The sequence below is a fragment of the Doryrhamphus excisus genome, chromosome 2 (genome assembly GCF_030265055.1).
Source record: "Doryrhamphus excisus isolate RoL2022-K1 chromosome 2, RoL_Dexc_1.0, whole genome shotgun sequence".
Classification (NCBI taxonomy): Eukaryota; Metazoa; Chordata; class Actinopteri; order Syngnathiformes; family Syngnathidae; genus Doryrhamphus; species Doryrhamphus excisus.
In genome coordinates this window covers 27,351,173-27,378,663 of record NC_080467.1, presented here as the reverse complement: position 1 = coordinate 27,378,663, position 27,491 = coordinate 27,351,173, and the positions used below count along the sequence as shown (strand labels likewise).

Genomic DNA, 27,491 nt, shown 5'->3' with positions numbered 1-27,491 from the left:
GATTTCAATATCGATATTTCCCTTTTTGAAGTACCAGTTTGGGCACTGTTTAAGCACCAGCACTGTTACAAAAGTGTCAGTTTATCACTAGTATCGGTTAATATGTAAATGAGCCCACCAACTAGGGACTTAAATAGAAAATTGACTGCAAAAACGTCCTGAACTTTTATTTAGTTTGAATTCAACAACATCTCAAATCAAACGACTTTTAAAATATATTCTAATTTATTGACATTGACCTGTAGTTTTATTTCTTACAATGTAGTTGCAGTTTCCTGTGCATTGGATTGATGTTTTATTTTGAAAGGATAACCTGTTGCTGGACCGGATGTGAGCCCCAAAAGTCCACAGGCATCTCGAGACCGGAAGTGCAGTCAGCAGCATTTTTTTACACAGTACAAGCAAACGACATTTACAAAAGTACGAACATGTTGTCCCTTCGAAGATAAATTATTTGTTTGCCAGTTGATTATTATAGTTTCTCTAAAAAGAAAATATAAACTAATGTGGGTACATCAGTTGCGAGCAGTAAATATTCGTTTGAATAGAAGGGCGCTAATGTCTTATTTTGAAGGTCCGGACGAAAGCAGCGTGTGTGCTTCCAGCTGGTGGACGCCGTCTAAGTTAGAGGGGACGTCCGCTAGTTGTTGGCACAAGCGGAAAGAAGACGAAGCACGTACGGGGACAGAACAGCAACAGCGACAACAGCAGCACCGGTAAGTCCACATGACGTCATTTCTCGTTGACCCACGCCACTGTCCGTCGCTGCCGATGTGGTTCATGATAAATGTGTTCTGATGACAACGATTCGACCTGACAGCAAAGTTTGGAGGAGAAGAAAAGTTCAGCAAAGACGCAGAAAAGCACCAAAAGAAAAAAATAGAAGTGACGAAAGAGTTTTTTTTTTGGTCAGTTGTAAGCAATTAGAAGTTTTCACGAGTTAATCGTTGTCAAAGCGTTGTCAATCAATCGATCAGTCAGTCAATCAGCAGCGGTTCATGTAAATGACATGCATTATTTTCTCGATGCATCACGTGGTTATTTGCCTGGCAATTATTAAATATCTGTTTGCTCCAACTAATTGAATCGTTGTTTTATCACTTTTTACATAAAAAGACAGATACATCGATACATAATGCTTATTAATTATAGTGTTCAGAGATTCTGTTTTTTGGGTCAGTTTGGTTTATCGCAACAGTCTCTTAATCTTTGGACTTTTCATCGTGGAAGACGGTGTCTTTCACTAAAAAGTACTTTAGAAGGACATTAGACACACTAATAAACATGCTAATAAATGTATAATGTTAGCCATGCTAATGAACTTTATCATAAATGTACAATGTTGGCCACGTTAATGAACATACTAATAAATGTGTAATGTTAGCCATGCTAATATACGTGCTAATGAATGTGTAATGTTAGCCATGCTAATGAATGTGCTAATAAATGTATAATGTTGACCACGTTAATGACTAATTCTAATAAATGTATGGTATTAGACATGGTAATGAACCTACTAAAAAAATGTATACTGTTACACTTGCCAAAAAACGTGCTTTTGAATGTATATTAGCTACAATATTGAATATAATAAACTATATTACCATGCTAATAAACATAAAATGTTAGCCATACTGATAAATAAATAGAACAAGCACATTATCGCTGTATGTTTTTACATTTTGCGGAATGTTTCCCGATTAATTGTTTTCCTAATTATCTGCCAATCATGACGAGGAGGACACATTATTAGGAACACTTTCCAAGTCAACAGTGGAAAGTTATTGATTATCGATCAGTGAGAGATTATCGAGCATTCCTAATATACCAGCTGTAACGAGATTGTGTGTGTGTGAGAGAGAGGGAAAGCTGTGTGATCAGCACCTTGACTATCTGACTGTGTTGACCTTTGACCCTTTTGAGACGTGCGCTGGCGGTTAAACGCTCCTCCTGCGCCGCGTCCTCACATTCTGCGGCCGACATGTCCGACTGGAATCAGCTGGCTCTGCTGCTGTGGAAGAACTTCACATACCGACGGCGACAGACGGTGAGCCAAACACACATTTGAACATCAGCTGTCAATCAATCCATTGATTCTCTGTGGACTTTAAGCGTGTGTGATGACATCAACAAGCAAACATGAAATGATGTTTCCTGACATAGATAATAAGTTCACATGTGACCTTCATCACAAGATTGATCCTCGAACCTTCTAAAGAACTTCTCTCCCTGTTCAGCTCCAGCTATTGGTGGAGATCGTGTGGCCGCTCCTTATCTTTTTCATCCTCATCGCCGTGCGCCTTAGTTACCCACCCTATGAGCAACATGAATGTAAGTTCATCCTCTTTTTCATCGCCTCTTCTTATCTTTGATATCGTTGAAGTCATTCAATCCCAGCCATTTTTCAGTACCAACCATTTTTATGACAGATTTCATGGTACACATAATATTGTATTGTATGGCTGTATGAACATGGAACATATCAAAAGAATGATTACATTCTTGTCTTTCATCAGAAAAAAAGTTTCATTTGTTCTTTAGTAATCAGAAGTAGAACATAGGTAAGTTTCTGGGAAATATCAGTTCCCAACTAAAACACTTTTTTTTGCTTTTGTGACAGCTCAAATATGTAAACAACTGGACCACAACAGAAACAATACAGATGAATGTGTGTGCATGCGTTAATCTTCCCTAACCTTCTGCACGCTGTACTCCTCCTTGGTCTTCCACTTCCCTTGCTGTCGAGTGTGCTTTTACATCCAATGCCGAGCTCTTATCAAATGTATTTCTGCCAGCTTATGGACGTTTTATGGCTCAAAACTGCTCATTAGTGTAAACTCGCATCACCACCTCTTTTGCCTCTTGTGCAAAAAAATTCAGGCGTTTCTATACGTCTTTAAATTCAGGCATTCGGGTTTATAAAAATGCATAAGTACGTCTTTGGTATTGAATGAGTTAATGACATCACATTTTTATCATTTATGTTTGTCCATTGTCTCACACACACACACACACACACACACACCATGAAAACATACTGTATCTGTCCATTCACACGCATACCATGTAAATGTCCATTCACATGCGTCAGTCATTGGTCCTTTAAGGATGTGCGATAACAGGAAGCTGATTGCTGATAGATAAGCGCCGTGTTGGAGGCAGAGCTTAGTGGGTTTGTCAAGTGCTGAGTATGAATTTATCGTTTTATCATTCTTTATGAATGCTGTAAATTTATTTGTGATTGCAATTGAGATTAAGAATGTCTTTGCGACCTGGCAAAGTAGCAACAGCACAACTGTTAGCATGTGCGCATATTAAACAATGTAAACATCATATGCTAAGATATAAAACATATACTGTACGCCTTCCTTTATCTTCATCACAATGATCACAATGGGATGCTGGGATGCGTAGTCCTCACGTGACCTGAGTGACCTTCACCGGTAGATGACGTTAGATGGCTGAGGAAATGCTTTTATTGTGAAATAAGAAGTAGCAGAGAAGAGGAGGAAGGCCCGTGGCGTTGTTCCTGGTGCTGGTGGTGTTTCAGGAATGTTTGTGCAGTGATTCACCGACTTGTGACGTCTGACGTGTCCTGACTCGTCGGTGTAAAAGCGAGGCGACTGTGGAACGTTTCATCATTCTTTTCTTTTTGTGTAACGGTTGCCTAGCTTAGCATGGCTCTGTGTTTCTATCACAACTATTGTGTTTCTTTTATCACTCCTATTAGTTTGCATGGCATCTCTAATGTACTTCTAGTATGGCTTCTATGCCTTGCCATCATGACTGTGTGTTTCTATTACATCTCTATTGTGTTTCTACCATGACTCCTATGTGTTTCTATTACATCTCTATTGTGTTTCTACCATGACTCCTATGTGTTTCTATTACATCTCTATTGTGTTTCTACCATGACTCCTATGTGTTTCTATTACATCTCTATTGTATTTCTACCATGACTCCTATGTGTTTCTATTACATCTCTAATGTGTTTCTACCACAACTCCTATGTGTTTCTATTACATCTCTATTATGTTTCTACCACAACTCCTATGTGTTTCTATTACATCTCTATTATGTTTCTACCACAACTCCTATGTGTTTCTATTACATCTTTATTGTGTTTCTACCATGACTCCTATGTGTTTCTATTACATCTCTATTGTGTTTCTACCATGACTCCCATGTGTTTCTATTACATCTCTATTGTGTTTCTACCATGACTCCTATGTGTTTCTATTACATCTCTATTGTGTTTCTACCATGACTCCTATGTGTTTCTACCACGACTCCTATGTGTTTCTATTACATCTCTATTGTGTTTCTACCATGATGCCCATGTGTTTCTATTACATCTCTATTGTGTTTCTACCATGACTCCTATGTGTTTCTATTACATCTCTATTGTGTTTCTACCATGATACCCATGTGCTTCTATTACATCTCTATTGTGTTTCTACCACGACTCCTATGTGTTTCTATTACATCTCTATTATGTTTCTACCACAACTCCTATGTGTTTCTATTACATCTTTATTGTGTTTCTACCATGACTCCTATGTGTTTCTATTACATCTCTATTGTGTTTCTACCATGACTCCCATGTGTTTCTATTACATCTCTATTGTGTTTCTACCATGACTCCTATGTGTTTCTATTACATCTCTATTGTGTTTCTACCATGACTCCTATGTGTTTCTACCACGACTCCTATGTGTTTCTATTACATCTCTATTGTGTTTCTACCATGATGCCCATGTGTTTCTATTACATCTCTATTGTGTTTCTACCATGACTCCTATGTGTTTCTATTACATCTCTATTGTGTTTCTACCATGATGCCCATGTGCTTCTATTACATCTCTATTGTGTTTCTACCACGACTCCTATGTGTTTCTATTACATCTCTATTGTGTTTCTACCATGACTCCCATGTGTTTCTATTACATCTCTATTGTGTTTCTACCATGACTCCCATGTGTTTCTATTACATCTCTATTGTGTTTCTACCACGACTCCCATGTGTTTCTATTACATCTCTATTGTGTTTCTACCATGACTCCTATGTGTTTCTCTTCCATCTCTATTGTGTTTCTACCATGACTGCCATGTGTTTCTATTATGACCTCTGTGTGTTTCTATAATCTCTATTATGTTTTCATTACTCCTATGTGTGTCTATTATGACTCCTATGTGTTTCTATCATGACTCTATGCGTTTCTATTACATCTCCATCATGACTCTTATGTGTTTCTATTAAATCCCCATTGTGTTTCTATCAGGGCTCCTATATATTTAAATTGCACCTTTAGTATTTATTTATATTTGGCTCATATTACGTTCCATCATCTCTATTGCTTTTTTATCACAAATCTATTGTGTTCCTGTTATGATTCCTATGTGTTTCCATTACATCTCCTCTATGCTTCTATCACAACTGTTTTGTGTTTTTATTATGATTCCAACACATTTCTATCATATCTGTCACACTCCTATTATGATTCTTTCATGTTTGTCTCACAGCTCTATTGTGTTTTAATGGTGACTCCTATGTGTTTCTATCACATCTTTATTGTATTTCTATAATGGCTCCTCTGTGCTTCTAACAAGAAATGTCCGATAATTAGCCTAAAGGTCTGACATCGGTATCAGGATTTTGATATCGGTATCAGGATTTTCCCTTATGGGAACCGATGTAGAACACGTGGCACAAACATTGCATGCTGTTAGTTCTGTGTGGCCCAAACGTTTGTTCTGGGGAAGAACTAAACCCTACTGAAACATGTGAATACTGAATGTGTAGATAACAAAAATATCTGTCCTTTGGGGGGGGGGGGGGGGGGGGGCATGGCAGAAAATAATTGATATAATTGGTTGATATCGGAAGGAATTGGAAGCTGAGAGTTTTAGGATTCAGGATCAGAGCTCTATTGTGTTTGTATGGTGACTCGTATGTCTTTTTAACACCTCTTTATTGTGTTTCTATTATGACTCCGATGCGTTTCTATTATTAGTTGGTGTCAGATGTGTTTGGCTTGTGTGAGGAATCTTTGAACGCTTCAATCACGCGTGTTGCAAAGACAACAATGGAGGTGATGAACGGAGGAGTCAGAGAGGAGCGACATGTTGTTGTCTTATCTAATCACCGCATGATAACGAGCGGTCCAGTTGGCTTCTAAAGGTTCTGATTGCGTCGTGTTCACACACTCATCAGGGTCAAGGCCAGGTACTTGGCTCCGCCCCCGGCTTTTCTAATTCTGAAGCTCCGCCCCCGCCGTGTTATCAAGCTGCTGATGACGGTGTCATCACGTGTGTTGGTTCCCCGTGCAAATGACCTTTGACCTTCTTGACTTTGCATGCCAACACATCATTTTCCATCCACATCGCTGCATCACTTCCTGTTTCCTGTCCGCAGGTCATTTCCCCAACAAAGCCATGCCTTCGGCCGGCACGTTGCCATGGATACAGGGCATCCTTTGCAACGCCAACAATCCATGCTTCCGCAGCCCAACGCCAGGAGAGTCTCCGGGCGTTGTCGGCAATTTCAACGACTCCATGTCAGAGCCACTTCCTGTTCCTTCACAATAAAATTCTATTCATCTTTCATCACCATAATATATTCATGATTGATACAGTTCAAGATCAATATCAAGATCTTTGCTCTCTGCAGAATATCTCGTCTCTTCTCGGACGCCAAGAGGATTCTTCTGTACAGTCAGAACGACAAAAACCTGGACGGGTTTAAGGAGCTGGCACGGGCCCTTCGAGCGCTACAGAGTAGCAGGTCAGGTAAGAGGACTCCGCCCCCTTCGCCACCACATTCTACGATCTTTCATCATATTTCTGTGACCTATAAATTCACATAACAAAGCAGAGTTTTAACTTGATGATACTGTTTGGTGTGGGTGGGGGAGTGGTGGCATGGCAGGCATCGGAAAGTTGGCATTGAAAAAAAAAAGTCTGTATTATTTTTCAATTCAACATTTAACCTAACCAAAACTTGCGTCAGTCTCATTTTCTGTGTTGCCAAGTTCATGTCCAGAACCAAAACTTGTCAACTGTCGTTTATTTGTAAGTGTCACAGGTGTGAACCTTGAGTTAGTTTCAACTTCCTAGTTTTCGGCTTCAGTTTTTTTTTTTGCGGTTTCAACTTACTGACTTTGTGGAGGGAGTTGGACTTTGGCATTGAAAAGGATGCCAGAATACAAAAAAAATAGATACATCTTCCAACTGCATATGGAAGATATTGTTTAAGCCACTCATGTTTTGTTTAGGGCGGCACGGCGGTCGAGTGGTTAGCGCACAGACCTCACAGCTAGGAGACTAGGCTTCGATTCCACCCTCGGCCATCTCTGTGTGGAGTTTCCATGTTCTCCCTGTGCATGCGTGGGTTTTCTCCGGGTACTCCGGTTTCCTCGCACATTCCAAAAACATGCTAGGTTAATTAGCGACTCCAAATTGTTCATAGGTATGAATGTGAGTGTGAATGGTTGTTTGTCTATATGTGCCCTGTGATTGGCTGGCGACCAGTCCAGGGTGTACCCCGCCTCTCGCCCGAAGACAGCTGGGATAGGCTCCAGCAACCCGCGACCCTCGTGAGGAAAAGCGGTAGAAAATGAATGAAGGAATGTTTTGTTTATGCAGACATGGGGCAAACGGCACTCATATTTTGAAGGGCGGAAGTACGTATGTTCCGAGTGTGGGGAATGTAAAATAAATAAAAATAAATGTGCTTTTTGTATTTTTTTCACTTAGAAACTGCACTTTGTCGCGTGTAAAACGAAATCGGAAATCTTTACCGGTACATAAATTATATCTCATAAATCATATCTTATATATCAATGCCAATACTTCATTTTCAGTGTCTTTTTCTGCAATGCCAAGTTTATTTTCAATGCCAAGATTTTTCAAAGCTTTTTTGCAATTGTGGGTTTTTTTTTTAGGGCTGTCAATTTTTTTAATTTAAAAATAAATTAATCACCATTTGCCACTATTAGTGAAATATGCCCATTTTTACTGTACACATTTTTATATATTTGTATGCTTACCACACATGAAAATCCTTCTCTTGCTGTGTGAAAGCTTTTTTGATGTGACGTTTCCATCTTTGAGCAAAGAAATGCTTTCTTTCTTGCTCATTGAACAAATGGAATTTGCTGCTTTTGTGTGTTAATTATCCGGTGTTGTGTTTCCAACCTGATCTGACCTGCTTTTATTGCGGCTGCGGGGCCGGGCGACCTCGGCTAGTGAAAACTTTGATTGAACCAATTAGAGACTCAGCAGGTCAAGTTGAGCCAAAGGAGCCAAAGTCTCCCAGTGAAGCATCGACCCGGGGAGTCACTATCGGGAGTCACCATTCTGACGCTCATCACGTTTCCCACAGGACTGTAAGCTATTTGTGGCAGTGGGTGGACCAGACCAGGTGCCTTATTATTTGTTGGTGAGCGATGGCGAACAGCTCGCTGCAAATTTATTAAAATGTATTTGAGACAGGCCGCTGCTCACTGCTTGTCGTACAATCACGTTGCCATGATAACAGGATGTGGCGGCAACGACGTACGAAGGAGTACGAAGGAGTACGAAGGACGAGCGCTTAATAATACGGCAAAATGCAATGCACTGGAAGTAACCAGATGTCACACACTCAAAATGGTGAGCGTGCATTGCTCCATACATGCCACCCACAATGGTTGCCATGTTGGCTACGAAGCGGAAGGGGAGGGACTAGCTTGAAATAGCAGTAACCCGTAGCGGTGGAAAGTGATGAAGAGAAGAGGAAGTGGGTTAAATACTGTTGGAAGTATTCCATTTGAGACACAGCCAATATTGTAGTTGCAATGTTGCAGTACGTGCTAAAGAGGTTGAGGGTGGAGGAAACAGATGCCGAGGTCACTATTGGCTTACCCCCTCCTGCTAGCACATCGTCAACCAGGTGGCACGTTCCTAAATAAGGACTGGAGCGAAGTGGCTGCTGGTTGGCGGATGGAAGCGGAAGGGAGTCTCTGCTGGAAGCGCTCGCTCATTTCACCAATCACATCACAAGCAAGTCATCGTCTGACAAGTCGTCATACGAGTTAGCGTGTCCGCCGACCCGCACTGACACGCCCCCACCCCCCTAAACCCAGAAAAAAAGAATCACACCACTCCTGCCTGTTTTCACCTGCAAAGGAACAAAAAGGCTGATTTGATATCTGTGCCATGGTGTGTGTGTGTGTGTGTGTGTGTGTGTGGTTGAGGACTGTGAGGGGCGCTGGTCGACTTGAACAAGAGGTTCAATGACATCATGGAAATGTTAATGGTTTGGTGTATTCAGAACACGCAATACAAGGTTGCATTGAAGAACATCACACGTTTATTTGCACAGTTCAGCATGTCCGAAATTCATCATGTGACACTCTTCCCCCCTTTTGCGCCTGATGTGGCGTGTGGGAGGGTGGCATGTCCCAGCGTGCAAAACAAAGACAAAGGAAGCACATTGTGATGTGTCACTCTGACAAGTCCAAACATCTTTTAGGTCAATTTCGACCTTGCTAATTCATCCCATTTAATTAACATCATTACTATATTATTATTATTATTAGGGCAGTAACTGGAATAACTAATTTCTTTCATTAATTACGTTAAATGTAAACTCTTTTATGGAGCGCCCACCATACAGTCCTACTGAGTCCGATGCTCTTTTCTAACTTCCTGAACACATCAACAGCAGTATAGTCCCACCACCATCTACTGTATGTATCTCCAACTCCGACACATCTCCAGTCCGCTTCATCCCGGGAACGACTCTTCCTCGTTCTCCCCTGTCCCTCGTTCAGGGACACTCTGAACAGTTTTGCAATGCATGTGTGTGTGTTTGTGTTTTGCAGGCTTCAAGTTGAAGCACTTCCTGCGAGATGATGAGACTTTGTCCAGCTTCCTGTTGCGCAATGCCACCTTGCCTCCGTCTATCGTGGATCACATACTAGAGGCAGATGTGGACTTGGAGAAGGTGAGGATTGTATAAACACACACACACACACACACAATCTAATTGAGACGTCTCTGTCTATCTGCACGCTTCATAGGTCCTCCTGAGAGGGTTTGGGGTCCACCTGCGCGACACATGTCCTCGGAAAGCGGGCGGACGGAGTGTGCAGGAATTTGTTAATATCTCAGACCCACTGGCGTCCATGATGGTACAGGAAGTGGTGTGTCGTGCTCCTGTTGTGTGGCTGGACCGGGCTGAGCAGAAATTCCTCGAAAATGTGGATTTCTTCAAACCTCTCCTGGTAAGAGTCTCACCTGAAACCTGACAGACAAAACTGAGGGCAAACCAAAGCCAAGTCTTTTTTTTTTGAGGGCGTTTACGCCTCCGTGTGTGTGTGTGTGTGTGTGTGTAGAAGAAGGCGTTTCCCAGCTTGTTTCTGTTTTTTTATAATCTCACTTTGTGTCGCCTGGAGGCTCCTTTTTTTTTAAAGGCTCAGGAAACAGGAAGTGAAGCTGTGGACTTGAAGTTGACAGACCGTGTGAACGTTAAAAGTCTGAAATGCTTGTTTCCATAGCAACATGCCTCTGCTGGCTAAAGACTGAAGCTAATAAGAAAGACTTGTCAGGTTTTACGAGTCATGTTGATCAGAATGCCAGTCACATGACCACCTCTTAAAAAAAAGAAAATAAACTGTGTGTGTGTGTGTGTGTACATGTGTGTCTCACAGACGGACGTCAGATCTGACCCCGAAGCTCTCAAGGAGGTTTCTACGGCAACCAACAAGCTACTGGACAGCCTGGGCTTGCTGGCCGTTGAGGTAAGAAACTCAATATGATGTCACAGGAAGTGACTGTCATGTGACCTGATTCACCCCAGCTGGTTAAGGTTCTACTGAGGTTAACTGAGGTTAAATGTCCATTTCATAGCAGCAGACCTTTTCACATTTCAAAGATGCCATCTTTTATCCTCCTTCATTGTTGTTGTTGAACAGCTTGACCGGGCATGCAGCCATTGTTGATCTCAGCACTTTCCTTCCCTTTGACACAGTGAAATCAGAAGAGTATGCTTTTGTGGGAGACAGTGGAGGGATTTAAGAACAATGCTGACTTTGGGACTATGTTTTGCTATTCTTGCGCCTGCGTATTCTTACTCTGTGTGCACGTAATGTTTTATTGTACGGCATCAACTATTTGTGGGAGTGTGTCATTACCACAAAAGGTTGTGTCATGGAGTGCCGTACTGTGGAACGTCAAACCACAGAACACACTATGACATCATAAGATGTAATGTTGTGACACAGAATGTCATAACACAGAAGTTCCTAACAAAAAATTCTGTAAAAGGAAAATAACATAGAACTCTGTGACATAGAACACTGTACACACAGAACGTAATAACACAGAATGCAGTAAAATGAAAGTAACACGCAAGCTGTACCACAGAATGACCTCCAGCAGAACATTCATTCATTCATTTTCAACCGCTTTTCCTCACAAGGGTCGCGGGGGATGCTGGAGCCTATCCCAGCTGTCTTTGTACACCCTGGACTGGTGGCCAGCCAATCACAGGGCACATATAGACAAACAACCATTCACACTCACATTCATACCTATGGACAATTTGGAGTCGCTAATTAACCTAGCATGTTTTTGGAATGTGGGAGGAAACCGGAGTACCCGGAGAAAACCCACGCAGAGATGGCTGAGGGTGGAGTTGAACTCGGGTCTCCTAGCTGTGAGGCCTGTGCGCTAACCACTTTGTTACCGTTTTTCTCTTATTCTGTGTACTATGTTGGGTAATAGGAGTGTAAAGGTGACTCTAGGGGTGTTATTTTATGTCTGGAGGGCTCTAGCATTCATTCATTCATTTTCTACCGGTTTTTCCTCACGAGGGTTGCGGGGGGTGCTGGAGCCTATCCCAGCTGTCTTTGGGGCGAGAGGCGGCGGGGTACACCCTGGACTGGTGGCCAGCCAATCACAGGGCACATATAGACAAACAACCATTCACACTCACATTCATACCTATGGACAATTTGGAGTCGCCAATTAACCTAGCATGTTTTTGGAATGTGGGAGGAAACCGGAGTACCCGGAGAAAACCCACGCATCCACACAGAGATGGCCGAGGGTGGAATTGAACCCTGGTCTCCTAGCTGTGAGGTCTGTGCGCTAACCACTTCATCGCCGTGCAGCCCTCCAACAGAACATCGTAATACGAAACATCGTATCACAGACGTCTCGTGTGTTTGGCTTCTTACTGTAACGGGTAAGAAACGCACAGTGATGTCACAGGAAGTGGCTGTCATGTGACCTCATTCCCCCAGCTGGTTAAGGTTCTTGGAGTCCAAGCCTTTATACTTTCATGAATTTGATATGTAACATCTAAAACGCTGCAGGGAGTTGTAGATCAAGGGTCATGTCGTCTGACATTCTCTTACACGAGAGCGTGTTCTCCAGTCAAGACAAACAGCTCGCACCATCTGTCATGGAACCTGCTTCAGGCTCAGCAGCGGGTCAGCACGGTTGTACAATGTGTCAGCTGAACAAAGAACCAGAACCAACAAACATTGTGTGTGTGCGTGCGTGCGTGTGTGTGTGTGTGTGCACCACCTACTGATTTGTCCTCGTTGACTCTTTCAGTCTGTGGAAGCCTCGGGGAGCAACTCAGGGGTCTTCATTAGTACAATTCACATTAGGATGTCTTTTCAGTGTCACACACACACATTTCACAGGTCTTCACCCTATTTGCTCCTTGCCAGTTGACGCCATTCCAGATTTAAGTTAAATTGAGTTAAGATAAAGTCATATCCTGCCAACATTTTAATGTTCCTCCAGCTGGCTGGCATGAAGAGCTGGATGGACCTGAGGAAGGAGATCATCTTCCTGACGCACAACGCCACGTCGTCGCCCAGCGCCATGTACCAGGCAGTGTCGCGCATCGTATGCGGTCACCCGGAAGGCGGCGGCCTACAGATCAAGTCTCTCAACTGGTATGAGGACAGCAACTACAAAGCTCTCTTCGGAAACCACAACAGCAGCGAGGACGAACCTGCCGCGCTGTACGACAACTCATCCAGTGAGTGCTGCCATTTTGTAACACGAAACATCATATTCAAAAAATGTCATAATCATGGAACGTCATAACATGAAACACAAGCCCCTCCCACTAGCGTTTTGACACGAATGTCTGATTTTTCATCTTCAAAATGTTTAATGAACATCTTTGTATGTAAGAAATGACACACGTGTGTGTGTGTGTGTGTGTGTGTGTGTGTGTAGCTCCTTACTGCAACAGTCTGGTGAGCAGCATGGATTCCAATCCCATGTCCAGGATGATTTGGGAAGCTGTGAAGCCGCTGCTGATGGGAAAAATCCTCTACACACCTTCCACCCCTGCCACTCAGAGGATCATCCATGAGGTGATGATGTCATCACTTCCTGTTGCATGCATTTCAGCATGTGTAAACTCTTGTGTTTGCGGTGCCTTCAGGTTAATCGAACATTCCAGGAGCTCGGTGTGTTCAGGGACTTGGGCGGAATGTGGGAGGAGATGAGGCCCAAAGTATGGAACTTCCTGGAGAACAGTGAGCAGATCAACCTCATCCGGGTAATCAATCGTTACCACTTGTTTTAATTGTTTTGTTGAGAAGAGATATATTATGAAAGCAGGAAGTGAACAAATGTAACAGTTACTGATTGTAAAAGTACCAGATGGAGGGATAGGATTTAATAAGCTTTGCTTCTTCCTACTCCTTTTGAACATGTGGAACTATGAACTGATTATGTGATGCATTCAATTGTAATCTGTAATCTGTCAATTGTAATCAATTACCATTACCATTTCTCATCCTGTGTGCTTTCAGAGCCTGCTAAAAAACAATGTGACAGCCACCTACTTCCACGCTCACTTGGCCGACACCGACTGGACTGTGTCAGACCTCTCCAACTTCCTGTCCAGGCACGCCGACTACCAGCGGCTGCCAAGCAACACCCTCACCTGGAGAGACGTCTTCAACGAGACCGACCAGGCCATCACCGGCATTTCCCGCTTCATGGAAGTGAGCGATCCAGTTTTGATTGTTGAACGCTCGTGTGATAACACAATAGGTCACATGACTTGACGTGTTTCAGTGTGTGAATCTGGACAAACTGGAGCCCGTCGCCACTGAGGAGCACATGGTCAACCAGTCCATGGTTCTGCTGGAGGATAGGAAGTTCTGGGCCGGGATTGTGTTCCCGGACATTGCAGTTAATGCTACTGAGCTGCCTCCCAATATCAGCTACAAAATCCGTATGGACATCGACAACGTGGAGCGGACCAATAAGATCAAAGACGCGTAAGGACACTCAGTGGGGAGATGTGGGAAGGGTGTGACGGGCTGATTTCTCCAGAAGAATATTAGTAGAACTGCTGCTGAACCTTTTTACTTTTTCCATAATAATAACAAACCAGGGGCGGTACGGCGGTTGAGTGGTTAGCGTGCAGACCTCACAGCTTGGAGGACCAGGGTTCGATTCCACCCTCGGCCATCTCTGTGTGGAGTTTGCATGTTCTCCCCAGTGCATGCGTGGGTTTTCTCCGGGTACTCCGGTTTCCTCCCACATTCCAAAAACATGCTAGGTTAATTAGCGACTCCAAATTGTCCATAGGTATGAATGTGAGTGTGAATGGTTGTTTGTCTATATGTGCCCTGTGATTGGCTGGCGACCAGTCCAGGGTGTACCCTGCCTCTCGCCCGAAGACAGCTGGGATAGGCTCCAGCACCCCCGCGACCCTCGTGAGGAAAAAGCGGTAGAAAATGAATGAATGAATTAATGAATAATAATAACAAACCAGGGGCGGCACGGTGGTGGAGTGGTTAGCGTGCAGACCTCACAGCTTGGAGGACCAGGGTTCGATTCCACCCTCGGCCATCTCTGTGTGGAGTTTGCATGTTCTCCCAGTGCATGCGTGGGTTTTTTCCATGCTAGGTTAATTGGCGACTCCAAATTGTCCATAGTGTGAATGGTTGTTTGTCTATATGTGCCCTGTGATTGGCTGGCCACCAGTCCAGGGTGTACCCCGCCTCTCGCCCAAAGACAGCTGGGATAGGCTCCAGCACCCCTCACCTCGTGAGGAAAAAGCGGTAGAAAATGAATGAATGAATAACAAACCAGATGAGTAGGGTTGGTTTATGGGTCTTATGGACGACCTGAGCTCGCTCTGGTTTGATGTTGATGATCAGTAGATGTTACTCACGCCGTCGCTGCACTGTTCAGACACAATTTTTTTGTTCCACTTCAGGTACTGGGACCCGGGTCCTCGCGCAGACCCCTTTGAGGATATGCGCTACATATGGGGCGGGTTCTCCTACCTGCAGGATGTCATCGAGCAGGCCATTATCCGAGCCATGACCGGCACCAAGGAGAAAACGGGCGTCTACATCCAGCAGATGCCGTACCCGTGCTACGTGGACGACATGTACGCCACATGGACTCGAACGTCAACACACAAGTCATGCAGAGTCTGCTCATTTCTTCTGGCATTCTCAGCTTCCTGCGGGTGATGAGTCGCTCCATGCCACTCTTCATGACCCTGGCCTGGATGTTCTCTGTGTCCATTATCCTGAAGAGCGTGGTGTACGAGAAGGAGGCCCGTCTGAAGGAGACCATGAGGATCATGGGATTGGACAACGGAATCCTGTGGTTCAGCTGGTTCATCAGCAGTCTGATTCCTCTGCTCATCAGCGCCGGACTCCTGGTGCTGCTGCTCAAGGTCGATTCATTTGTGGACTCTTGTGTGTGTGCGTGTGTGAAATTGTTGGTGTGACTAATCGAACCTTCTGGACATCAGAAAGGAAACCTGTTGCCGTATAGCGACTCCGGCGTGGTCTTTCTCTTCCTGGCGTCCTTTGCCGTGGTGACCATCATGCAGTGTTTCCTCATCAGCACCGCTTTTGCCCGAGCAAATTTGGCTGCCGCTTGCGGAGGAATCATATACTTCACGCTCTACCTGCCCTACGTACTCTGTGTGGCCTGGCAGGACCACATTGGGTTTGGTGCCAAAGTCTTTGCCGTAAGATCACACAACAGTGACAACTAGTGAGATTGGACGTTACTGTTGGACACAAGGAGTTATAAATGTGCCCCGCCCCCCACAGAGCCTCCTGTCCCCTGTGGCTTTTGGGTTCGGCTGCGAGTACTTCGCTCTGTTTGAAGAGCAGGGGGTTGGCATTGAGTGGAAGAACCTGGTGGCGAGTCCCCTGGAGGAAGATGACTTCAGCCTCCGTACTGCCATCATCATGATGTACTTTGACTCCTTTCTGTATGGAGTCCTCACCTGGTATATCGAGGCTGTCTTTCCAGGTAGGAGGGTCCACATGACCGAAACATGTCCAGAACATACAACAAGAAATTACAGTAAACCTCGGATATATCGGATTCAATTGTTCCCACTGGTTTTGTCCGATATAAGTGAAATCCGTTATATGCGTATAAAAATGTCAGTTTTACGCATATATCGGATTTATATCCGGTATATGCGTAAATCGGATCAGTTATAAAAAGGCACTTCCTTGACTATGTTTCCAATGTACCTGGACGCGCAGGCAACGCTGCAAATGACGTCGTATAGCGGCCTGTCACGATTCGGCGAATCGGAGCGCCACAATGCGGCCATCCGATATATGCGAGGGAAATTTAATGGAAATGCATTGGAACGGGACTGGAGATTTTGTCCGAAATAGGCGAAATCCGTTATAAAAAATCCGATATATGCAATGAATTTTTATTGGAAATGCATTACAGAAAAATCGGTTCTTTTTTATCTGTCCGTTGTGAGCGAATTTCCGATATATCCGAGTCCGATATATCCGAGGTTTACTGTATTTAAAAATGATTGCGTCCTGTGGTGGAGGTTATTTTTAATAACAATGGCTTCTTGCTGAAAGGATCTGGTCCGTGTTTGCCACAGGTCAGTACGGGATTCCTCGGCCCTGGTACTTCCCTTTCACTAGGTCCTACTGGTTTGGAGACAAGGATGGCAAGTCCAACAAAGTCCCTCTGAACCGCAAAGGAAACGCAAGTGGTGAGACTAGAGACTCCACAAAGCAAATCAACAATGGCCGTGGGTTTTACAAAGGCATTATGTGTGTGTGTGTGTGTGTGTGGGCAGTGGTGTGCATGGAGGAAGAGCCGGCTCATGTGGACCCCGGCGTCTACATCGAGAACCTGGTAAAGGTGTACCGCCACGGGAAGAAGCTGGCAGTGGACGGACTGACGCTCGGCTTCTACGAGGGGCAGATCACCTCTTTCTTGGGACACAACGGCGCGGGAAAGACCACCACCATGTCAGTTATAAGAAACCAGAATCCAGATCAGACTTTTTACAACTGAAAGCTGGTCAACATCTCTGCAGGTCCATACTCACCGGTTTGTTCCCACCCACCTCCGGGACAGCCTACATTCTGGGTCGAGACATCCGCACAGATCTGAGCACCATCCGTCAGAGCCTGGGCGTCTGTCCTCAGCACAACGTCCTCTTCAGCATGTCAGTCGTTTTCCACTTCTTTTCGGAAGCGTTCCAGCTTTTGTAGTTTTGTCAAATGCGTTTTGGGCCCCCACTTCACAGGCTGACTGTGGAAGAGCACATCTGGTTCTACGCTCGACTCAAAGGCCTGTCGGAGGAGCAAGTCAAAGGCGAGATCGAGCAGATCCTGCTGGACACCGGCCTGCCGCACAAACGCAAATCCAAGACCAGCACACTGTCCGGCGGCATGCAGAGGAAGCTGTCTGTGGCGCTGGCCTTTGTTGGGGGGTCAAAAGTTGTCATCCTGGACGAGCCCACAGCTGGAGTGGATCCTTATGCCCGAAGAGGGATCTGGGATTTACTGCTGAAGTACAGACAAGGTAAGCTTCATTGAGGACTCGCTTTGGCTTGTCCGTCATTTCTTAAAGGAAAACTGCGCTTGTTTTGGGAATTTTGTTATCGTTATCCACAATCCTTATATGAGACATAAACACACGTCTTTCTTTTTTCTTTGGTATCTAAAAATATAAAAAGGCGGCATGGTGTATCTCGTTACATGCAGTCCCCTCATGTCCCCTTCATGTCCCCTCAGGACGCACCATCATCCTATCCACTCACCATATGGATGAGGCTGACATCCTGGGGGACCGCATCGCTATCATCTCGCACGGCAAGCTGTGCTGTGTCGGATCATCGCTCTTCCTGAAGAACCAGCTGGGGACCGGATACTACCTGACCCTGGTCAAGAAGGACCCCGAACCCTCACTGGGCTCCTGCAGAGACTCATCCAGCACCGTGTCCTTCACAAAGAAGGTCTCGTATCAATACGCAGTAGTTTTGTCACCGACAGATCCAAAACCAACCCCGCCTGGTTCTGTTGCAGGCGGAGAACGGTTCTGTCAGCAGCAGCGATGCGGGGCTGGGCAGCGAACATGAAAGTGAGGCCACCACCACCGGTGAGCGGCGCGTCATCGTCAGCGCCTGCATCCAGGTCTCTCTCGGATGATTCTCATCTTCATATCGATTCTTAGAAAACGGTGCGGCGGCGTCTGTCTGCGACGTGCCCCTTCCCCTGGTCAACACGTCCCAGGTATCCAGCCTGATCCGGCGCCACGTGCCGGCTGCCCGCCTGGTGGAGGATCTGGGACACGAGCTGACCTACGTTTTACCGTACTCCGCTGCAAAGGACGGAGCCTTTGTGGAGCTTTTCAGGGAACTTGACGACAAGCTGAATGACTTGAATATCTCCAGTTATGGCGTGTCCGACACCACCCTGGAAGAGGTGAATACACGCCTCCCCCGAAATACACAAAACCTTACTGACACCAACCTTTAAGACAGTTTCCATTTTTTATTTTGACAGATTTTTCTCAAAGTGGCTGAAGATAATGGAGTCGACACCGAGGTGCCTTCAGGTAACCTCAAAATCAAAGACACTTTGTTTTAAGTCTTGTAGAACTTAAAGCTCGGATTACATTGTGTCTATAGATGGTACACTTCCTGTCCGGCGGCGACGGCGGACCCACGCCTTCGGAGGAGGTGACCCTCAGAGCTGCCTGAAACCTTTAACGGAGGAGCACAATGACAACGATTCAGATGGCGATCCTGGTACACAAGTACACACACACACACACACACACACACAGACATGAGTAAAGTACGTCATGAAAAAAAACGCATGCACATATAATCTTATGGACAACTGTGCCGGACAAATATGTTTAGAAATACAAATTAATTTTCTTCAGCTGCTTCTGATGTGTGAAAGACGGTGCGTCATGTTTCAGAGAGTCGGGAGACAGACTGGTTGAAGTTTTTTGACGGAAAAGGATCGGAGAAAGTGAGCGGCTGGAATCTGAAGAAACAACAATTTGTGGCTCTTATGTGGAAAAGATTTCTTTACGCTCGGCGCTCCAGGAAAGGCTTCTTCGCTCAGGTCAGCTCAGATTGTTGTTGTTGTTTTTGTAATTACAGTAAACCTCGGATATATCGGACTCGGATATATCGGAAATTCGCTCACAACGGACAGATAAAAAAGAACCAATTTTTCTGTAATGCATTTCCAATAAAAATTCATTGCATATATCGGATTTTTTATAACGGATTTTGCCTATTTCGGACAAAATCTCCAGTCCCGTTCCAATGCATTTCCATTAAATTTCCCTCGCATATATCGGATGGCCGCATCGTGGCGCTCCGATTCGCCGAATCGTGACAGGCCGCTATACGACGTCATTTGCAGCGTTGCCTGCGCGTCCAGGTACATTGGAAACATAGTCAAGGAAGTGCCTTTTTATAACGGATAAAATCTGATTTACGCATATACCGGATATAAATCCGATATATGCGTAAAACGGACATTTTCCGGTATACGCATATAACGGATTTCACTTATATCGGACAAAACCAGTGGGAACAATTGATATATCCGAGGTTTACTGTAATTGCTTTTGAATAACATGCAAACTAACAACATCATGATCTCGTAGATCGTCCTTCCTGCCGTTTTTGTCTGCATCGCGCTCGTCTTCAGTCTCATTGTTCCTCCTTTTGGGAAATATCCAAGTTTGGAGCTGCAGCCGTGGATGTATGAGGACCAAGTCACCTTCATCAGGTACTCGCACTGAGAGAACAACATCGAACCACACTTCACACAACTGGATTGTGTATGTCCAGGTTAGGACCTCCTGAAGATTAAAAGATTGTAATAATATTATTCAATGTGTGTGTTTTAGTGACGATGCCCCAGAAGACGCCAACATGCAGAAGTTACTCAATTCTCTTTTGGACCCGCCGGGATTTGGGACTCGTTGCATGCTGGGATATCCCATTCCGTAAGACATCCGTGCTTTGTCAGCACCTGGATTTATGGGGAGTGACATTGATAGACTAAAGTGCTCACTGATTGTATGCACTCGTGGTCTTCAGAGAGGCTCCTTGCACGATGGGTGACGATGATTGGAATATCCCGGAAGTCCCGGAAAGTGTCTGGGAGCTGTTCCAGTCCGGGAACTGGACCATGGAGGACCCGTCTCCGGCGTGCTCTTGCAGCTGTGATGACAAGAAGAAGATGCTGCCTGATTGCCCCCCTGGAGCCGGAGGTCTGCCTCCTCCTGAGGTAAAAAGCGGCGGACGCCATCTTGTGTGATGATGTCATTCCATACACAATGTGTGTGTGTGTGTGTGTGTGTGAATTGAATAAAGTTTTGTTTTTTTTTCAGATGAAGTTGAGCTCTACAGATGCTCTTCAGAATCTGACAGGAAGAAATATTTCTGATTATTTGGTCAAAACATACGCACAGATCATTGGAAAGAGGTGAGAACACACACACAAACACACACACACACACACACACACAGTGCATGTAAACGTAAACGTTGCGTTTGTGTCCTCAGCTTAAAGAACAAAGTGTGGGTCAATGAGTTCAGGTGAGTTTTTTCGAAAGCTTGTCGCTGTTTGGGTTTCAATGCAATAAGTTATTGATCACATGATCTTTGGACGGACAGATACGGAGGCTTCTCATTGGGCGCTAGGAGCACACAGGTCCTTCCGCCAGCCAATGAGATCGACGACGCCATCCAGCGCATTCAAAAAATCTTTGAAATCCCGAAGGTTTGTTTTCCTCTAAATTGATTGAATGTTATGTCTGATTCTTGAATATCTTGAATACTTCATAATGAAATACTTTTATATTGATCGTTATTCGCTTAAAAAAACATGATCAATTATTATAAAAAAAACAGGGATCCGCTGCAGATCGATTTCTGGACAATTTGTCAGCATTCATCAACGGTTTGGACACCAAAAACAACGTCAAGGTAAGCGAGGAGATCTATTGATAATGTGATTGATTGATTGATTGATTGAATGTCTGCTCGTCAGATCTGGTTCAACAACAAAGGCTGGCACAGTATGGGAGCGTTCATCAACGTGATGAGTAACGCCATCCTCAGAGCCAATCTTCCTCCTGGGAAAGATGTCAGCCATTTTGGAATCCGAGCCTTCAATCACCCTCTCAACCTGACCAAGGAACAACTGTCCCAGGTGGCACTGTGAGTGCACAAACACACACACACACACACACACACACTTGTCTTGTGCTTGAGTGTGTCTGCACGCTTCTTCAGTGTCACCACCTCCGTGGACGTCCTGGTGTCCATCTGCGTTATCTTCGCCATGTCCTTCGTCCCTGCAAGCTTCGTGGTCTTCCTCATTCAGGAGCGCGTCAGCAAGGCCAAACACATGCACTTCATCAGCGGCGTGCACCCCTTCCTCTACTGGAGCGCCAACTTCATCTGGGACATGGTCAGTGTGTGTGTGCATGTGTGTGTGTGCATGTGTGTATATGTGCACGTTGACTCATTTCCAGTGTTGTCTCCCCGTAGTGTAACTACATTGTCCCGGCAACGCTCGTCATCCTCATCTTCGTCTGTTTCCAACAAAAAGCTTACGTCTCGTCCACAAACCTTCCTGTACTCGCATTGCTGCTGCTGCTCTACGGGTATAACAACAACTGCTACGTAAACAACTACACTAATACTACATAAACAACTATACTACTACCTAAACACTTACACTACTACATGAACCACTATGCTACTTGCACTACTACATGAATAACTACCCTTGGATTAAAACTGGTTATTTGATACATAAACAACTACACTCCTACAGAAACAACCACATTAGTACATAAATAACTATGGTACTACATAAACTACACTACTTCACACATCCACACTACTACCTACACAAGTGCTTAAACAACTACAACACTATGGACAACACTGTACATGCACACACAACTACACTAAAATATAAACATTTGCAGCGCGATATAATCATTACTGCAATACTAAATAAACATATACACAATGACAAACTACCACACATCTACGCTACTGCATCAAATTCTACACCACTACATAAACAACTACACTGCTACATGAAGAACTAAGCTACTGCAACATTACATAAACACGTACACCACTACATAAACAACTACACTACTACATGAAGAACTACACTACATAAACACGTACACCACTACATAAACTACACTACTACATGAAGAACAACACTACATAAACAACTACACTAAGACAAACTACAACACTACTACAGAAACAACTACATGGTTACAGAAACAACTACACTACTTCAATCATCCAAACTACTACATATGCAACTACACAAACTACTGCATGAGCACCTACACCACTATATTAACAACTACACTACTACAAAAACAACCACACTACTAAATACAGAACTACATTTCTTTATAAAAATCTACACTATCCAAAACCAACTACATAACTACACTACTATGTACTTTACAACACAATTACAATACTACATAGTACACAACTACGCAATTTCACAAACAACTACACTACTACATGAACAACAACACCGCTGTATACACAAATCAGCCGTTGCTGCTCTGTAGATCCATATAATACTACTAATGCTACTACTACTGCTACTACACACAGTACTGCAGTGCTACATAACAATTACACACACAGACACATAACTGCTGTAGAGTAGTGTTGTCAAACGTGTGTGATGTGTGTGTGTGTGTGTTTGTGTGAAAGCTGGTCCATCACGCCGCTCATGTATCCGGCGTCGTTCCTCTTCAACATTCCGAGCACGGCGTACGTTGTCCTGACCAGCGTCAACATCCTCATCGGAATCAATGGCAGCATCTCCACCTTCGTCATGGAGCTGTTCGGAGACCACGTGAGCGTGCACGCCAACGCTTCAGGCGGCATCACCCCGCCGCATTACGTTGCTAACGTGTGTATGTGTGTGTATGTGTGTGCAGGAGATCGGAGGAATCAATGACATCCTGAAGAACGTGCTTCTCATCTTTCCTCACTTCTGTTTGGGTCGGGGCCTCATCGACATGGTGAAGAACCAGGCCATGGCCGACGCCCTGCAGAGATTTGGTAACACACACGCATACGAGTGTTGGGTCACAGCCTGCATTGTGTGACTTCTTTTATGTGTGTGTGTGTGTGTGTTAGGAGAGAACAGGCTTCGTTCTCCTCTGGAATGGGACATGGTGGGGAAGAATTTGTTTGCGATGGCCGTGGAGGGCGTGGTCTTCTTCATCATCACCGTCCTCATCCAGTACAGATTCTGTATCAAACCTAGGTGACACATACATACATACATGCATGCTAACACACGCTAACAACATTCAGCAGCAGCTCTGTTTAATGTGTGCGTGTGCGCAGGCCAGTCAGTAAACTGACCAAACTGGGAGCGTTGGGAGAAGAAGATGAGGACGTGGCCCGGGAGAGACAGAGGATCGTCCATGGACTTGGACATGGAGACATTTTGGAACTGAGGCAACTCACTAAGGTGAAGAACATCATCATTTCAATATAGTTTGGTTGTCATCACGTTCAACTTCCTGTCTTCCAGGTCTTCAAAAGGAAACAGAAGCCAGCAGTAGACCGACTTTGTGTTGGAATTCCTCCTGGCGAGGTTCGGATATCATATGACACACTCACACAGACACACACACACACACACGGGTAACAAATACATGTGTGCGTGTGTGTTAGTGTTTCGGCCTCCTGGGAGTAAACGGAGCCGGAAAGACGACAACCTTCAAGATGCTAACAGGAGACACGATGGTGACGAGCGGCGAGGCCTTTCTAGCAGGGAAGAGGTGAGTCTTAGCATTAGTTAGCGTTAGCACCAAACGCTAACACTACTGCTCCCACAGCATCCTGCGAGAACTGGACCAGGTCCATCAGAACATGGGCTACTGTCCTCAGTTTGATGCCATCAACGAGCTGCTGACAGGAAGAGAACATCTGGAGCTTTACGCCATCCTGAGAGGCGTCCCTGGGAAGGAAGTGTGCGACGTGAGTGTCTCGCCGTGGAGCTAGTCCTACGTGGAGCACTACTCAGTGATGATGATGACGGTGTGTGATTGACAGGTGGCAGAGTGGGGAATCAAGAAGTTGGGTCTGGTTAAGTATGCTGATAAAGCCGCAGGAAGTTACAGCGGCGGGAACTTGCGGAAACTGTCCACAGCCATGGCTCTGATTGGGGCGCCGCCCGTCGTCTTTCTGGTGAGTCGCAAAAACCGACACGTCTTTAGCTGCTATGCTAACACAACATTAGCATTAACCCACTGTAGCATCTTTAGCTGCTATGTTAACACAACCTAAATCACTATTGTATCTACTTTTAACAAATTGAAACACTTAAGTAGCTTTAGCTACTATGCTAACACCACTTAAGCTGCTATCTCAACTTTAGCTGCTATGTCAACACAAACTTAGCTGCTATATTAACACAACCTTTTTGTTACATTTAACACAACAATAAGACTGACCAACTTTAGCGTTTTTAGACACGATGCTAACACAATTTTAACATTGGCCCACTTTAGCGTCTTTAGCTGCTATGCTAACAAAACCGAAACTACTTTAACACTATTGTATCTACTTTTAACAAATTGAACCACTTTAGTAGCTTTAGCTACTATGCTAACACCGCTTAAGCTACTATTTCAACAACTTTAGCTGCTATGTCAACACAAACTTAGCTGCTATATTAACACAACTTTTTTTGTTACATTTAACACAACAATAAGACTGACCAACTTTAGCGTTTTTAGACACGATGCTAACACAATTTTAACATTGGCCCACTTTAGCGTCTTTAGCTGCTATGCTAACACAACGTTAACATTAACCCACTTTAGCTGCTATGCTAACACAACCTAAATCACTTTAACACTATTGTATCTACTTTTAACAAATTGAACCACTTTAGTAGCTTTAGCTACTATGCTAGCACCGCTTAAGCTGCTATTTCAACAACTTTAGCTGCTATGTCAACGCAAACTTAGCTGCTATATTAACACAACTTTTTTGTTACATTTAACACAACAATAAGACTGACCAACTTTAGCGTTTTTAGACACGATGCTAACACAATTTTAACATTGGCCCACTTTAGCGTCTTTAGCTGCTATGCTAACAAAACCGAAACTACTTTAACACTATTGTATCTACTTTTAACAAATTGAACCACTTTAGTAGCTTTAACTACTATGCTAAGACCGCTTAAGCTACTATTTCAACAACTTTAGCTGCTATGTCAACGCAAACTTAGCTGCTATATTAACACAACTTTTTTTGTTACATTTAACACAACAATAAAACTGACTAACTTTAGCGTTTTTAGACACTATGCTAACACAATTTTAACATTGGCCCACTTTCGCGTCTTTAGCTGCTATGCTAACAAAAACGAAACTACTTTAACACTATTGTATCTACTTTTAACAAATTGAACCACTTTAGTAGCTTTAGCTACTTACTATGCTAACACCACTTTAGCACCACTTTAGCTACAGTGCTAACACAACTTTTGCTACTATGTCAACACAACAGCAACACTGATACAATAATACAACTTTAACTATGTTAACACAACTTTAACTATTATTGTAACATATCTCTAATATGACCCACCGTAGCATATTTAGCGACTATGTTAACACAACTATACCTACTATGCTAACACGACCTTAGCAAATGTATTAACATGACTTTAGCTATTAATTTAACACAACTTTAACAATGATCTACTATGTGAACACAACTTTAGCTACTAATGCATGAGCACAACTTAACTTTGATCCACTTCAGCGTCTTTAGCGACTATGCTAGCACAACTTTAGCCACTATGTTAACACAATTTTAACAGTGACTCACGTTAGCTAAGCGTAGCGCTGCTAACACAACCTCAGCTACTATGGTAACACAGCTTTAACATTGACCTACATTAGCATCTTTCTTTATCGACTATGCTTACTCAACTTTAGCTATATCAACACAACTTTAGCTACTTTGTTAACGCAGCTTTATTATTGACGCACTTTTGCATATTTAGCGACTATGCAAACACAACTTTGGAGACCACATTTACACAACTTTAACACAACTGTGTGAACACTACTTTAGTTACTATGCTAACACAACTTGCATTCTTACTTTCATTTCCTTGCATTGGCAAATGGCTGTGTGTCATTTCACACACTTAATCTTTAAGTGCATACTGCTTAGTGTTTTCTTAATGAGTGCACTCGGGAACTACAGGCACAGCGTCCACAGGATACTTATTGAAGTGTACAGACCAAAGTATTGTTTGTGTGGCACAGCCACGGATTGAGGTCATTAACTTCATCTGATCAATAAAGCAAAAAGCAGCCAATCTGATTTTTTTTCCCTTGTTTGTTTACTCTGCACTCTTGTGGTTATGCAAGAGACTCAGGAGTCCGTCTGCCAATCAGAGAGCAGCGTTGTGTTATATAACACGGTGGAAGATTAAAACGAGCTGCCTTCGAACTCCAAACAACCAGACGACAAAGCAAAGGATGCCGCTCCTCCCCCTGCTGCTCACCTTCTCCCTCTGCTTCCTGTTACACCTGTGGGCGGAGCTTAACCTCGCTGTCGCTCTGGTTACAGGACGAGCCGACAACTGGCATGGACCCCAAAGCTCGCCGCGCCCTTTGGAACTGCATCCTGAGCGTCATCAAGGAGGGACGCTCCGTCGTGCTCACGTCGCACAGGTGAGACGCACGCTAGCTTCCTGTGTGGTGTCACGTGACGCTAATAAACATGCATCATAAACATTGTATTTGAATTATATTCATTATTTAATGATAATTTCATTATTATAGTCATGCCTTTGATAATGGGAGAGTAAAACAACTTTTTTTGACTTTCTTCACACACACACGCACACTTGTTGACATGGCTGTTCTTTGGTGTGTGTGTGTGTGTGTGTGTGTGTGTGTGTGTGTGTGTGTGTGTGTTCAGCATGGAGGAGTGTGAGGCCCTGTGCACGAGAATGGCCATCATGGTGAACGGCAGGTTCAAATGTCTTGGCAGCGTCCAACATTTGAAGAACAGGTATAAAACACACACAATTTACACCACTGAACAAGCATGTGGCTGGCCACGCCCCTCACATACATGG

The 27,491-nt window shown here is 44.1% G+C and overlaps 1 protein-coding gene across 2 annotated transcripts in view; it reads left to right on the top strand.

Annotated features, from left to right (window-relative positions):
* abca1b (ATP-binding cassette, sub-family A (ABC1), member 1B) overlaps positions 1-27,491 on the top strand; it is a 29,282-nt gene that overhangs the window by 844 nt on the left and 947 nt on the right. Inside the window, exons 2-48 of one of the 2 annotated variants that reach the window (XM_058064015.1) lie at positions 575-716; positions 1,924-2,047; positions 2,238-2,331; positions 6,416-6,557; positions 6,671-6,789; positions 9,867-9,988; positions 10,065-10,268; positions 10,695-10,784; positions 12,802-13,042; positions 13,246-13,385; positions 13,457-13,573; positions 13,830-14,024; positions 14,098-14,303; positions 15,251-15,427; positions 15,499-15,721; positions 15,800-16,021; positions 16,107-16,311; positions 16,919-17,032; positions 17,120-17,294; positions 17,363-17,494; positions 17,576-17,853; positions 18,066-18,286; positions 18,357-18,429; positions 18,505-18,755; positions 18,837-18,888; positions 18,962-19,081; positions 19,261-19,409; positions 19,963-20,087; positions 20,209-20,307; positions 20,402-20,591; positions 20,695-20,789; positions 20,870-20,902; positions 20,981-21,086; positions 21,218-21,292; positions 21,357-21,526; positions 21,602-21,779; positions 21,860-21,975; positions 23,075-23,219; positions 23,305-23,428; positions 23,507-23,636; positions 23,720-23,846; positions 23,910-23,972; positions 24,053-24,159; positions 24,217-24,358; positions 24,434-24,568; positions 26,978-27,081; positions 27,332-27,424. In XM_058064015.1, the coding sequence (XP_057919998.1) occupies positions 575-716; positions 1,924-2,047; positions 2,238-2,331; positions 6,416-6,557; positions 6,671-6,789; positions 9,867-9,988; positions 10,065-10,268; positions 10,695-10,784; positions 12,802-13,042; positions 13,246-13,385; positions 13,457-13,573; positions 13,830-14,024; positions 14,098-14,303; positions 15,251-15,427; positions 15,499-15,721; positions 15,800-16,021; positions 16,107-16,311; positions 16,919-17,032; positions 17,120-17,294; positions 17,363-17,494; positions 17,576-17,853; positions 18,066-18,286; positions 18,357-18,429; positions 18,505-18,755; positions 18,837-18,888; positions 18,962-19,081; positions 19,261-19,409; positions 19,963-20,087; positions 20,209-20,307; positions 20,402-20,591; positions 20,695-20,789; positions 20,870-20,902; positions 20,981-21,086; positions 21,218-21,292; positions 21,357-21,526; positions 21,602-21,779; positions 21,860-21,975; positions 23,075-23,219; positions 23,305-23,428; positions 23,507-23,636; positions 23,720-23,846; positions 23,910-23,972; positions 24,053-24,159; positions 24,217-24,358; positions 24,434-24,568; positions 26,978-27,081; positions 27,332-27,424 (6,685 nt within the window). Of the gene's footprint in view, positions 1-574; positions 717-1,923; positions 2,048-2,237; positions 2,332-6,415; positions 6,558-6,670; positions 6,790-9,866; positions 9,989-10,064; positions 10,269-10,694; positions 10,785-12,801; positions 13,043-13,245; positions 13,386-13,456; positions 13,574-13,829; positions 14,025-14,097; positions 14,304-15,250; positions 15,428-15,498; positions 15,722-15,799; positions 16,022-16,106; positions 16,312-16,918; positions 17,295-17,362; positions 17,495-17,575; positions 17,854-18,065; positions 18,287-18,356; positions 18,430-18,504; positions 18,756-18,836; positions 18,889-18,961; positions 19,082-19,260; positions 19,410-19,962; positions 20,088-20,208; positions 20,308-20,401; positions 20,592-20,694; positions 20,790-20,869; positions 20,903-20,980; positions 21,087-21,217; positions 21,293-21,356; positions 21,527-21,601; positions 21,780-21,859; positions 21,976-23,074; positions 23,220-23,304; positions 23,429-23,506; positions 23,637-23,719; positions 23,847-23,909; positions 23,973-24,052; positions 24,160-24,216; positions 24,359-24,433; positions 24,569-26,977; positions 27,082-27,331; positions 27,425-27,491 lie in introns of both variants that reach the window. The other variant, XM_058064016.1, reaches the window with a different exon arrangement.